We start from the raw sequence: 14,148 nt of genomic DNA, 5'->3' as shown, positions 1-14,148 counted from the left end.
ATAAATAGGAGAGTGGTGAGATAGGAGTCCTAGATGATTGGTGGACTGAGGAGGGGCATATGACGACAGGCAGGTACTGCCTGGGAGGGGAGGGGGTGGATTTAGGCGACAGTGGCAGGTGGATCATAGATGGAGGCAGACAGAGAGAGGAATAAACAATATGGAGAGGCAGATGGAGTGAGGTGGAGGGAGGGGGGGGGGGGGTGAAGATTGGAGACGGCTGCTGGAGGGAGATAAGCAGGAACACAAAGTGATACGGGTGCTGGACTCTGATAAGGAGGCGAGAACGGGAACCATTAGGGGAGAGCTGTATGGCAGATGGAACCAGAACCAGATCTTGGGGGGGGGGAGAGATGGGGAAGAATCTGTGGGGGAACTGTGTACGTGTGTGGGTGGGTGGATGGAACCAGTAGGGGGAGGAGGTTTTTGTATCCGTGACCCACACGGGCCACAGAAGTGCATCATTTGGGCTGCATTCAGCCTGCAGGTCCAGAACTGCTGGCAGATTAAGGAAGGGGAGTGAATTATTTCCACATTGCAGGCCACTTTGGGCAAGACAACTCCCACAGGAACAGGTACAAGATGTGTAGATGTCGACCCAAACCCTTCCAATTCAGGCTCAGTGTGATATACAAAGTTCCCGACCAAGAACACACCTGATGCCTTCATACATTTTCTGCACCAAATGTTCCTTGATTGACTTATTCAGGACAGTTGACATTTTCTACTAAAGAGCTGAAATCCATTTCATTAAGGGTCATTAAACAGCATGGCCATTTTCAGTCATACAGCACAGAAAAAGGCTCACGAATCTGCATCAACTATCACTTTACATCAATCCTATTTTCTTCTCCTCACATTCCCATCAACTACCTGCCCCAGATTCCACCACTGACCCACACACTAAGGAGGGCAACTTACAGCGGCCAACTAACCTACCAACCAGCACATTTTTGGGATGTGGGAGGAAACCAGAGCACCCGGAGGAAAGGCACGTGGTCACGGGGAGAATGAGTACAGACAGCACCAGAGGTCGGGATTAAACCTGGGTTGCTTGAGCAAAGGCATCCGGTCTCATTACCGCCATTTTGTACCAGGTTGGCCCATTCACCACAGAGGTTGTGTTCCGAACATCTCCCATCCACCGAGTGTGGGCTCAAACCTCAAACCCACATTTATCAGCTCTCTAAAGCCCACCAATACATTTAGTTTGATTGTGAGGTGCCGGATACCCCTGTGTTAAACATGGGGTGTGTGATGGAAAACTGGAACTTTATCCAGCACACTCAACTACTGGATGCTCAAGGTCAGCAGTACTGTTGATGCCTATCACACCAGGGTGGCTCATCAATGGACTCATGATTGGAACCTTTGACAGCAACAAGGGCCAGGTTGGTTCCAATTAGGAAAGCAGGAAGAAACTTGTCACATTATTTTGATGTTAAACTCCCACAACACCCCTTCAATCTTTAAGGATGCCTGGCCCTACACTTCTGCTAGCTTGCACCTTTGAGTTGTGTCCCAACGAGGATCAGAACACTCTGCACTCTGTATCCAACAAAATTTTACCTGTCTGACTTTCCCAGTTGTTTTGGACAGACTTCAGTATAATTGGAGGATTTTCCATATGCAGCAAACTTTTGGTGAGCCAAGAACTGACAAAGGAAACTTTCATTCTTGTGGTTCTATATGTGAAATACTAGTGTGCAATCTCACCAAGAACTCCTCTGGCAATTTATTTTACACCCAAGGGCTTTAGAATGTGTAAAAGCTCTGCAAGTTCCTGAAACCCTTTGAAGCCCATGGTTAGCACAGAAATGCTATGCTGACTCTAGTTGTGTGATGTACAGGACTGAACAATGTTTGGTTGTGCTTTTACTTTGGTCCTAACCTGCACTCTGCAATAAACTGCTGAAGCAGTCAGTGCAGTGAGAACTTGCAATTAGCATCAAGTGGATTACTGCAAATGACTTTTGCACACTCTGGGTGTGATCACTTTGTACACACGCTTACTTGGAGGGGACACACATCAAATCCAACTGGACTAAGAAGCCTTTATTGAGTCAAGGACGATTTAGATTAAAATAAGATCGACTAAAATTTTCTCCGGGATTTGAGAGTTTACCGACAACTTTTCATTCTCCTGGTTGTGTTCTAAAATATTTAGTGTGCACGTGCGCACAAAGAGTCTGAGCAGAAACTCATTGAGGTCAACAACTTTCTTTTTTTACTGCAAGAAGGGCAACAGCCAAAAGGTATAGCAACTCATGAATTAGACCATGCAGTCTCGTCAAGCCAAACATACACTCTACACTTAGCCTCTGCAAAGAATTGTACAAGCAGGTACTTCAAACAGAAGAAACAAACAATGGCGAGCTTTAAACGGAAATGACAGAATTATTGCAAGTAATTTGCTAAAAAAAATGACATTTATGATGCACATATCCATACCTTCAATAACACATTTAAGCAAATGGTTTTCGCTGACAACTGTGCTCGTGCTAACAACCAAAATGACAATTTTGGTGCAAAAATTCCAAAACCCAGTAAGCCTTCGATTACTTCATCTGTATTGCCAGAAGACCGGCAAAAAAAAAGTTAAAGTTTACAAATATTTGAAAAATTCCAAAAACTGAATGCAAAAAACAGAATTAGTTGTTTCCTTGCCCTTTAACACCAGTTTTCCACTGCCAAGTATACTGGTTAATAGCAACTGTTAAGATAGACTTGACATTCTGCAAATCTGGGATTTTAATTTTTTTTTTAAACCTTTAAAACTCAAACCTAAGTGGGGAAAGAAATTACTGATGTTGAGAAGTGCCCAGAAATAGAAGAGAATCTGGGAACTTCAGCTCAGTTACTTGTTACCCCATCATCCAGAAGTACAGCCAAGCTCACACTAAAACTTCCAGCCAATTTAATTCTCCTGGTATGTGTTACCTTAACCCCACCCTCCCACTTCAGAAAAAGATTGCTGCTGCTTGGCATTTGTTTAATATATAAATCGATTTGCACTCTCTGTTCAACAAAAAGAATAAACTCTCCTCCCTTCCTTCGGCCAGTTCTATATCAGATTTCAATGTCTTTATACTGAAGAATGTTAACATTCACACAGAAGTTAAAGAGTTGGAAGATTTGGATGAACAAAGTCAAAACATTTTTGACTTGAGAAATTAGTCCCGTTCTTAATTAAATGGATCCGATTTTTTTTTTTGCTGTTTTTACTACTTACTGACACATAGGCCACCTCACAATCTCCACTCCCATTCTAAAAAGGTGCCAAAGGTGTATAAGAATTAAAACTGAGGAGTGCTGCCGTAGATGCTTTATCAATTCTTGTTTTGTTTAGCCTGCCAGCCACTCTGTGCTATTGTCGGAGGCTGCAATGTCTGCTCAAGGCCTGGCTCGTACCAGGCACGTGTTGATCTCTAGACAGCCATGGTGAGGTGTGTCCACTGCTCTCGATGGGAGGACTCAGATACCTTTGATATCAGAGACAATGAGGGCAAGTCAAAGTGCCACCTGTCACTAACATCAACGTCGCCTGTAAATGATAAAAAAGATCAATAAAGTACTGATTTGACAAAATTCAAAAAATGTATTCCTTGAAACAATTACAAAATATCAATTGGCTTTCTCTTCCAATATCCTCTTCTCCCCTCCCAGCACTTCCTCTCCTGAATAAAGACGTTTGAGGAAATTGCACAGACATTGACCTGTTATCTGCTCATTGTTCTTGCTACACGAATCTGCATACTAAGTAAACTACATCAGTCACCTGTCCCCAAATTTAAGCTCATTCTGCATCTAACTGCGCCCACTTTAACAGCTGTGCACCGTTGGGTGAGATGTCAGGAAGCTGCAAAGATCAGTGAGGACTAGGTCCTTCTCTCTCTCAATTGGAGCCAACTCCTTTGGTGGAATACTTGATGTCTAGAAATTGTCCTGGAGAAGTGGGGAAAAAAAGGGATGAAGTGCTTTTGTCTCTCCAATTATCTCGGAGTCAGAATGCATGGAAACAGGCCCTTCTGCCCACCTAGTCCATGCTAACCATCAACCATCCAATTACACTAATTCTACAGTAAATATTTTTTTCTCTGCACAGTCTCACCAACTCCCCGCAGATTCTACCACTCACCTACAGACCAGGGGCCATTAACCTGCCAACCTGTACGTCTTTGGCATGTGGGAGGAAACCGGAGCGCCCGGGGGAAATCCATGTAGTCATGGGGAGAACGTGCAAACTCCACACAGACAGCACCGGAGGTCAGGACTGAACCCGGGTCTCTGGTGCTGCAAGGAGAATGTTTGACATTTATGCAGACTACAGGATGCCCAATCCACTCCCTCAAGTGCAAGAGCCCTCAAAAGGACAGACTATCCAACCACACAGCACCACAACGAAGACTAGTCCTTGCCTCACCCAACATCTGCACCCACAACAAATGGCACCGCTCGGAATAAGAAGAATTTCCTTCCCAGAAACTGGGGTGCGAAGACCGATCGTTACTCTGAAAATCAACCCTGGACTTGCCCTCAAGGAACCAGTAGTCAGTTTATTTAAGCAGGTCTCGGAACTCCACAGATAGGACACTCGGAGAAGATGAATCAGTGTGCAACGTTAGGAGATTACACACGTACATTAGAAATTATACTGCGATTATCTGGGAAATATTTTGCATGAAAAACATGGACGTTATGGACAGAGCAGAACATTTCTCACAAAATATCTTCCTTACTCATCACTACTTGTAACCTTTGTGTCCCCGCTTATCACCCTCCATCCTGTCTCCACCTTCACCCTCCCCTCCTCACACATGGACCTACCTGTCCCTTCCGCTTATCACCCACCTGCTGTCCTCTCCTAACAACCCCTCCCCCACCTGGGTCCTTCTGCCCATCGCCCTTCACCCCTCCTCAGTCCATCTGTCCTCTACCGGCCCCTTGCTCATTCCTCCCCCTCTCCCCTTTATACTGGCTACCTTCCCTCGCCATCCTCAGTCCTGACGCAGAGTCTCCACCTGAAACGTCAAAAACTCCTCCTCCTCCCACCCACAGATGCTGCTCGACCTGCTGAATTCCTCTAGCAGATTGTTTTTTTGCTCCAGGAATTAATCAGTAAAGGGGTGAAGGGTTCTGGGAGAATGGGGTTGAAAAAAGAAATCAGCCATGGATTGAATGGCGGAGCAGACTCGATGGGCCGAATGGCCTAATTCTGCTCCTATGCCTTATGGACTTAAGCATCTGCAGTCTCTTGTTGACATTATTGGCAGCAGGACAGTTATTTGGGAATACAGTCTCCGTTAGCGATTAACTACCCATACCGCAGAAGCCCCAGATTTCTGTGAATGCAACACAGATCAGTCTATGACAAAATCAACCCACAACGCAGCTTCTCACCAACATCTTACCAAAGCATTAGTTACCTATTAACTAAAAAAAACCCAACATTTTGCAATAACTTTCTATGCATTAGAAATAGCTGCAAAGCTCCAGTATCACTCTTCATTCGGGTTTTTGATACCAAATTCCACTTCCGAATATTGCATGGGATCTTCTCAGCAATGAGAGGTTTCCTTCTTTTGGAAGGATGACTACAAATACAAAGCTTTCTTAAAGCATGTTCGACGAGTTGGCTCCCATGTCTTAACCACTGCTGATCACAACAGCTGCAGAATGTGACTGAACAGCAGATTACAACTGTGATACTGGGTACCTCAGACTTCTTTTACACATCTTGAACGTGTGCTTTGTGAAGCTGAATGATTTAGCAATGGCAAGATTAGTGCTGGGCATTGGTAGCAAAAGACTGGTCAATACTGGGCAAAAAAGGATTGATGAACAATCTAGTCTCCTCCTCAAAGCCGAACATCAAATGTTGCACTTTGGTCAATGTTTTTAAACAGAATTTAAATGATCATGTATCCTTCAAATGCATCACCTGCTCTAGAGGCAACATTGTCAAGCATCAAAGGACTTTGATCTGCAGAAAATTAAGTCATAGTCAATGGAATATTGTAATAATAATTTCTAATCAAATTTAGTACAATATTCAGAGATTTCTCATGTCACTTTGGCATTACCCAGTCAATCACATCAAGTTAACAGACAAGGCAACTAAACAAATGTATATCCAGCGCCATTTCTTTGGCTCCAGATCCCTGAACAAATTTTGGTAATAACAGCTAAAAATCCTAACTTAATAAAAACTTTGAAAGAAGCAGTTAAAGCTAATTTTATGTCAAAGGATTCAAACTTTTGATTCACTTGGCTTGGTCTTTTAATAATTATTTTCAGATCTAGAAGTTCTATAACCTGGGGTGTAACAGTAGTGAAGTGGTTAAGTTTCTGGACTAGCATCAAGAGTTCAGGACTATTGATTGATCCACATGAGAGGAGGTTGAATGCAACCACAGTCTCTAGGAAATTTAAATACATTTGGAATTTTAAAGTGGTTATCCTCAATAACAGTGACAATGAAACCACCTGGTTATCATAAAAACCCATTGGGCTCAGTCACGTCCTGTAGGAAAGGAAACCGTCTGTCCTTACCTGGGTCAGGCCTATACGTGGCTCCAGAGCCACCAATGTGGTTCAATTTAGGGACAACTAGGGGCGGACAATAAATGTCAGCGGTGCCAGCAACACCCATGTCCCGGGATTGAAATCAAAAAACACCGAGACATTGATCCATCAGTTTTGTAGAGACAGATACAAAGATTTGAACTTGAAACATTAAAATGCCTTCTCACTTTCCAGAGTGCATTTTGGGCAGTGTCATCCCTTTTGCTATTTGGTCAGCAGACACAGACCTTGAGATACAAGCAAAGGGAGATCTCTATGCTGCACATGACTATCATTCCATATCTAGTTTATAAAGCCTCCAGAATTGTAGCAGATGAAATGAATGGGAATGATTGTTATTACAATGAAACAAAATTAGAGTCTGGGGGTGGGATCTATAAGGGTTGTCGATTATTAATCTCTCAAGTAACGTGCTTCTTAAAGCTGAACCTGAAATACATTGTGTGATCAAAGAATGATTAGCACAAGATGCACCTATATATCAAAGTATTCAAAAGCTAGCTGGTAGCACCTACATTATAGTTCATCATGATGGTTGACAGAATTGACATGTATCTTGTTATTCTTTAGCTTGTTCATCGTGTCGTGCACACCGATAGGATCTGCTGTGCAATTATGGGCAACATACAGCATCAAAAGAGGGTGCATTAAATTTGTTAAAATAACTAAACTAAATTTAGTACAAAGCTGTGTAAAAAAAAAACTGATTTATTGAAGAAACAAACCTCAGCTGACTTTTAAAATTAGAACAATTCACAAAATGATCATGGTTAAAGTGTGCAGATATAGTCATTAAAAGATAACCTTTGTGAGAAGGGAAAAATTCCAACAAGCAGCACAAATCTAATCAAGATTTTATTCATAACTATTGAATCTATCCCCATGCTTTTCACTGGATTGTTAAAGGTTGTCACTTGAACGGTTCTCATTCTAAAGCATAGACATGGTATTTCTTGCCATTTTGGCACCATTTACAGCAACCATAATGCAAGCAATAACTATATTCTTCGCAAAATTTAGTACAATATACCAGCTAGATTCCCGTTTTATCACACAGATTAGATGCAACTTGAGAAAGTGGGTTCATTGTATTCAATTTATGAAAAAATGATGGCTGTGGAATCCATCATGTGTGTTTCAAAAATTGGACATTTTGCAAGCTTTTCTTTTGAATTTTAAACACATTAAACTCAGCCCTGATGCTACACATTTCCTAAAGTATTAGGATCTGAGCAGCAATTAAATACATGCATAATTTTAAGAGAAACTACAAGAAGTCCATTTCAGCAGCCAATACAAGCCAACCTTTTATCTAATTAGGTTTTAAACAGAAACATGATAAAACAGATTCTGCACCACTTTATTACAGCAGTTTCCTTCTATTATACTAACCAGTGAATTAGACAGAAAAATTGTGCAGAAGTAGTTAAATAAACACAGACATTGTCTGCATGCTTGTATTCGCTTACTTAACTCTTTAGCATTTCCTAAGTTACAAAGATTTACATTATTTTCAACAGGTACTGAGAAACTGCTTTCAGACACTGACCAAGAATAGATTTACATATCAAGTAGAGCTCAAAAATCAATCTGAAATAAAACAGGATTAAATGAAGACTTTTTCATGGACGATAGGCATGAGAGGTGAGAAAGAATGTCGCTTGCTTTTTTATTATAATCTAAATCCATGCATTTAAGAGAGGGTGCTATGAAAGTTTTATACTGGATACACAGTGATTTTTGTAGCTTCCAGTCTTTCTAGAATCAAAACATTTGGGTGATAATCTATTCATTGGATCAGATTTGAAGTTGAACTTCATGGCAAGGCTTAACTTCACACTGCAGTTAGAACCTGATGCAAGAAAACAACCTCTTCCTTTGCTAGCACTCCCTCATTGCATGAAAACAAATTAATCTACTCCAGGACAATTATAATTCACCAACCAATGCAAAAGGTTGAAGACAGTTTTCTTTGTTAAAACATTATGGCAAAGTATTTTCTAACACAAGCTGCACTGAACAAGATGGGATTGGACTTGAGAACATTTCTAACATAAATATTCTATAAATTAAATCCCAAATCTCTAGGCAAGTATTTAGAATGAAAAAATACCTTTCAATTCATGACTGATTGGTTAATTGTAAAAACTGGCTAGTTCACATTTTGGGAAAAAAAAATTAATGTATCTAAAACAATTCACATGCACCAAGTTTAATTCAAGGTTGAAAGGGCACTTTTCTTTTTAAATAGCATTAAATCCTACAAATTAAAAATACAGCAAAGTAAATTGGTATCGATCTAGTTGCAAAGGTCTGAGTTGGGAGCATTTGACTACGTTATATAACAATTACCACCCATTCCTGAAACAGCTTGGAAAGTTTTGCCATTAAGATACCCACTTTCAATTCAGAACACCACCAATCTCACAAAGAAAATATAAAAACACAGGAAGTACACAGCACATCCACCAACAAATGCCAAGAGAAAGCACAGGTTAATGGTTTAGAATATGAACCCATGATCACATCATTTCTACACTCAAGGTAAATTTAGCTTTAGTTATGGTAGCAACCCCTCTGAACATACCTGACAAGAAGATTCAGTAAAAAAAATAATTCTTATAATCCAACATCTGATAGTTTGGAAATCCCAGTCTAGATTTGATGGTTTGGAATCTGGTTCACTCATCAGTCCAGAAGGTAACCCAGGGGGCTCAGAGTGCAAGCGGTTAGTGTAGCCAGAGCTGGGGTCCCGGAGTGTGGACCAGCTCAGTGGCCAGAGATGGGGTTGGGGTCCAGAACGCGTGACCAGAGAGCTTGTACATTTCCCCGCTTCCTTTAAACTCACCAAGTTCACTGGAAAACTTACGTTGGCATCTAATATGTTATAAAAGTGTTTGGATAGTAATACGAGTAACAGCCAATAGTCTGGAAAAATCTGTTAGTCGGGCACCACCAAAGTCTCAAGGATGCCGAATTATTGAAATTTTCTCCCACCACTTACGCTTGTTTAGATTTTGCAATACACAGCTCGTTTATGATCACTGGATTGAAAACTCTCTCATTAAGACACAGAAAATTCTGAGAGGTGCTCACAGGGTAAATGAGATGGTGTTGCTTCCAGATGGGGAAATTAGAACTGGGGAGATTAATCTCAGGATAAAAGGTCAGCTATTTACAACTCACACATGCACACCCTGGGCTATTCCCCATGGACATAAAACTACAAGAAAGTAAATGGAAGTGCGTTAGTTAACCTCGCAAAACTTCACAATCATTCAATAAGGTTGTGGTTAACCCTGCGTAGCAAATCCACTTTCCCGTTAGATTCCCATGTCCTTAGATCCCATAGTGTCTGAAAATGTATCAATATTAGTCTTCTAACCTGTAGATCCATGTAGATAAATCCCTAGAAGACACAAGACACTACAGATGCTGGAATCTGGAGCAACACACAAAGTGCTGGAGGAACTCAGCAGGTCAGGCAGCACCTGTGGAGGGAAATGGGCAGTTGACGTTTCGGGTCGAGACCCTTCATCTGGACTGTGACCATCTATTTCCCTCCATAGATGCTGCCTGACCTGCTGAGTTCCTCCAAGACAAATCCTTAAATCTTTCTTCTCCACTCCATATTGCGTTTTACTCTTTGCAGAATATTTCTCTTTCCCAATATATAAAACATTTTTCTGCATCTGCCAATTACTATATATTCTACTTCAAATCCCCAAATTTCAGCTCATTATTCCTGTTTACCTACAGTCCAGAGTAGATAATTATGGTAATAAATTCACTCATTTTGTCAACCTTAAGTACTTTAATTTGCTTTACTGTTACTTCCCACTAATTTTTACATTAGCTACGATCCCCTTAATATCTACTTAATTTCATAACTCTTTGAAAAGACCTTAAGGTACATGTACAACATCCACTGCAGGCTGCTTATCCAAATACTTCTCCTAGAAGACTGAATTAGTCAAATGCAGCTCAAGTTTCACAAATCAGTGCTTCCTATCCCTGCTGACTGACTGCACCTATATTAACGGGGCTGAGTGGCTGTGTAGGCAGCAGTGCAATGAGATAGCTTGTGGCTACAATTCCTGGGATTGGCTGAAAAGGATAGCATCTCAGTGTGCTTTGAGGGAAGCTAGTCTCTGGCTGTACAAGCTGCAAGAACAATTACACAATGAGAGGCGGAGAGACCTCCTATGATTCGAATTATCCATAGAACTGGAACGTTGCAATATTGCAAGAAAATGGAGGCTTCATATCTGAATTTTGTCCTCACAGTTTTAGAAAGAGGCATGCTGGTGTAGCCTTTACACATGACATTGGTTTAGCTTGTTTCAAGAACAGGAAGTGTTTGCTGGGAAGTTTTAAAGTTTATTTTTTCCACTTAAAATGTACTGCAATTTGAAAGTGTGATTCTAATTGAATTATTTTACACACCTGAAGTACCACTGTACTTGTGTTTAATCTGGAATGCAATTCTAAATTATGACTTTGGATATTTGCATCAAATAGCTGACTCAAGTACCAGACAAGAGAACTGAAATATTGCTTGCTCAAACCAGGAAGGGAAGGGAGAGTGTAAAAAAGTGTTAGATCAAAGGCAACACTGCAGTTTGTTGTTTATGGCAGTGAAGTTTAACTGTAAACAATGAATTTCGACACAGTATAAAGAATTCTGTAGTTTTTTGCCATTTACTGAAAACCCCCGGTCAGGATTTCTGCAAAGACAGTGGTAATTAACAAAAGGGCAGGGGGGACACATGTGCTACACATGGCATTTAAGTCTTTCATGAATTTCCTCTTGTTCTATACCCTAGAAGCTCTTTTTCTAATTAAGCTAAGAGCAACCAATATATAGTCTTATCCTTTTTCTTACTGTTTTTTAAAAAAAAGATGTAACATTTTTTATTGTTCAATACTTTTGTATAATACCTCTCCCATAATGTCCAGATTATCACTCCATTGGCTGAAGCTAATATTCTAACAGAAGTGTGAAAATCCAGCTGGGACTCAATACAATGAAACTTGAAATAGCTGTTAAGAATACAAAACCATTTTTAATTTTTGATTGACGTTTGAATTGATTTAACCATACCCAGGATTATAGATGTTCAAGTGCTTGCATTTATCTGAATGCTATAGTCTGTATTCCCCACTAATCACATTAATAGAAATCTTTGTCGTGAATTGACTTTTATCCCCCGATAAAATGTACCTGCAACTTTTTATTAATTGATCAGCTTCTAAAGCACCCTGCTACATATTCTGTTGTGTGGCAGATCCTTAAACAGATATGCTCAATCCACACAGTAAACACTGGAGGAACTCAGCGGGTCAGGCAGCATCTATGGAGAGAAATGGACAGTGGACATTTCGGGTCGAGACCCTTCATCTGGAATGCTCATGCCAGGTGGTGGTCAGTCATTACTCCAACAGTCCAATGATTTGAAAGCCTCCAACATTTCTCTGATACGTCACGCACTCAGGCCAAAAGATTTGGTAAATAACTTTCTCCGTGGTTGTTATTATTAGGCTGATTGCAAGAAAGAATGGTCCAGCCACCTTCTAATATTTATCATCCTGTTGTGACTACTAGCACAAACACACCCCAAACTATGCCACATTGACAAAGGGTCTGTGACCTGAGACTTCAACTGTTTCTCCTTCCCACAGATGCTGCCTGACCTGCTGTGTTATTCCAGCATCTCCTGTATTGATTTCAGATTTCCAGCATCTGCATTCTTCTTTTATTTTAAACTACATAGCTCAATACTTCACTAAACCAAAACACAGTCTTACCAAAATAACTCTTTTCTTTGTCCCAGTAATATTTTCCCTCATGCTGGAGCACTATTCCCAATGTCCATTTGCTAGTATTTGCCAAAGCAATTAACTTCTATAGTATGAAATAACTGCATGCATAGCTATATGTCTGATAGCCTCCTGACCACATTACATTAGGCTCTGAAAACAGACACTACACTTTGTGAAGTGCCTGGCACAGTTCACACTTTTGTTAATCACATTCTTTAACCTCGGATCCAATGCTGTGACTTGTAAGGGTTGTTTTATTGCTTTCTTTCATAATGCTGCCTTCCCAAAGATCCAACAACAGTAATTTCAGTAAGGAGGATAATTCTGTTTCTGTCTGGCCTGCTTTCCAGCATTGTTTCTAAAGCAATCTCAATGATTAGCATGTCCTACAGCTCCCTCTGGATCAGGGGAATCAAGTTCCCAGCTCCCAGTCACGTCACTCCGTCCCAGTTAGCCTAAGGCTCCACATCAGGCCACAAAAGTAAACTGAACACAAGGTGACACCCCAACTCCATGACGACACTCCAAAGAAAATCAAGGGGACTGCTCCTGGAGCAGACTTTGCAAACAGAACCCTCAATTGAAGCATGATACTATTCAAAGAGTGAAAGAGCAGTAGGAAATGTCTGAGGGGTAAATGTAAATAATCCAAAAGGATTTAGCCATGCCACTTGATTTATGATCAATTCATACAAAAGAATTTCCTACTTTACACACCTTAAATTTGCAATTCCCTTTGCATTTTAATACATAGCAAAGAAATGTAATTATAATAAGAAAGGAGGTAATTTCAAAAGCAGTTTTCAAATTGCTATCTTCAATGGGTCTTTTATTTACAGGAGATATACTACTTTTATGGTGAAATGAGACTTTAAATCCTTCCAACAAGTGAAGCTGATTTATAACAGATGGATTTACAACTATAATTTGACCAATCTAGTTCCATATTCACTGCTGTTGGTGCAAATGCACTGAAGATAAAGTAGTGTTTGCCCACAAAGAGAAGGATATTTGGAGTTTAATTTAGATAGTTTATGCACACATGTAATTAGTGACCTGAGTTAAATTGCAGATTATCAGGGATTACTTGGCCTTTTAGTTAAGGCAATCAAACTGGACAGTTTCAACACTCCTTTAGACGACGTCCCTGAATTTAATAGAAAGATCCTCCCAAGAATAAAGAGATCCTTTATTGAGCTGTGCAAGGTTGAAAGTATGCAAAACAACCTGCTCTATAACCTGTCGGTGGTAATACATCTAACAAAAACTTGCCTTAAACAATTTAAAAATGCCCCAAGGCCATACACAGATACGTAAATCAGACACAAACAGATGTGCTGCCAAAGGAAATTTGGATGGGAGAGTAAAAGCCTGGTCAAAGAGGTATGTTTTATGGAGGATCTTAAAGGGGGAGAGGGAGTTAGGATTGAGGAGGAAATTCCAGATTGCAATGCCTGGATATCTGAAGGCATGGCAGCCATGGAGTGAAGGGGGAAGGAGATGCACAGATGCCAGAGTTGTAGAATTCTCGGAGGGTTGCAAAACCCTTACCTCCCCCCTGTCTTGAAGATAAGATCAGCATTCGGTGCTCCTTTAGGGTGCTGGTATCGAGGTCGCCGCTCGCGATTGGTGTTTGCTGGAGCAGGTCGCTGTGCCAGGGACTGCAACATCTCTGCAACGATAATTTAAAATAACTAGTTGACAAACTGCAAATTAATATTTTTAACTTCCTTTTAAACT

General features: G+C 40.6%; 1 protein-coding gene across 9 annotated transcripts in view; it reads right to left on the bottom strand.

Annotated features, from left to right (window-relative positions):
* Positions 1 to 2,106: 2,106 nt before the first annotated feature.
* upf2 (UPF2 regulator of nonsense mediated mRNA decay) overlaps positions 2,107 to 14,148 on the bottom strand; it is a 104,944-nt gene continuing 92,902 nt past the window's right edge. For 4 of the 9 annotated variants that reach the window (XM_052033431.1, XM_052033429.1, XM_052033430.1 and 1 more), the window contains exons 23-25: positions 13,960 to 14,080; positions 7,101 to 7,190; positions 2,110 to 3,544 (exon numbers count right to left, since the gene is read on the bottom strand). In XM_052033431.1, coding sequence (XP_051889391.1) covers positions 7,145 to 7,190; positions 13,960 to 14,080 — 167 coding nt within the window. In that variant the 3' untranslated portion in view covers positions 2,110 to 3,544; positions 7,101 to 7,144. Of the gene's footprint in view, positions 3,545 to 7,100; positions 7,191 to 7,427; positions 14,081 to 14,148 lie in introns of those variants that run through there. The other 5 variants (XM_052033435.1, XM_052033436.1, XM_052033434.1 and 2 more) reach the window with 4 other exon arrangements.

The sequence above is a fragment of the Pristis pectinata genome, chromosome 19, assembly GCF_009764475.1.
Source record: "Pristis pectinata isolate sPriPec2 chromosome 19, sPriPec2.1.pri, whole genome shotgun sequence".
In the NCBI taxonomy this organism is placed as follows: Eukaryota; Metazoa; Chordata; class Chondrichthyes; order Rhinopristiformes; family Pristidae; genus Pristis; species Pristis pectinata.
The sequence above is the reverse complement of the archived record's forward strand: the minus strand, read 5'-3'. Positions and strand labels throughout refer to the sequence as shown.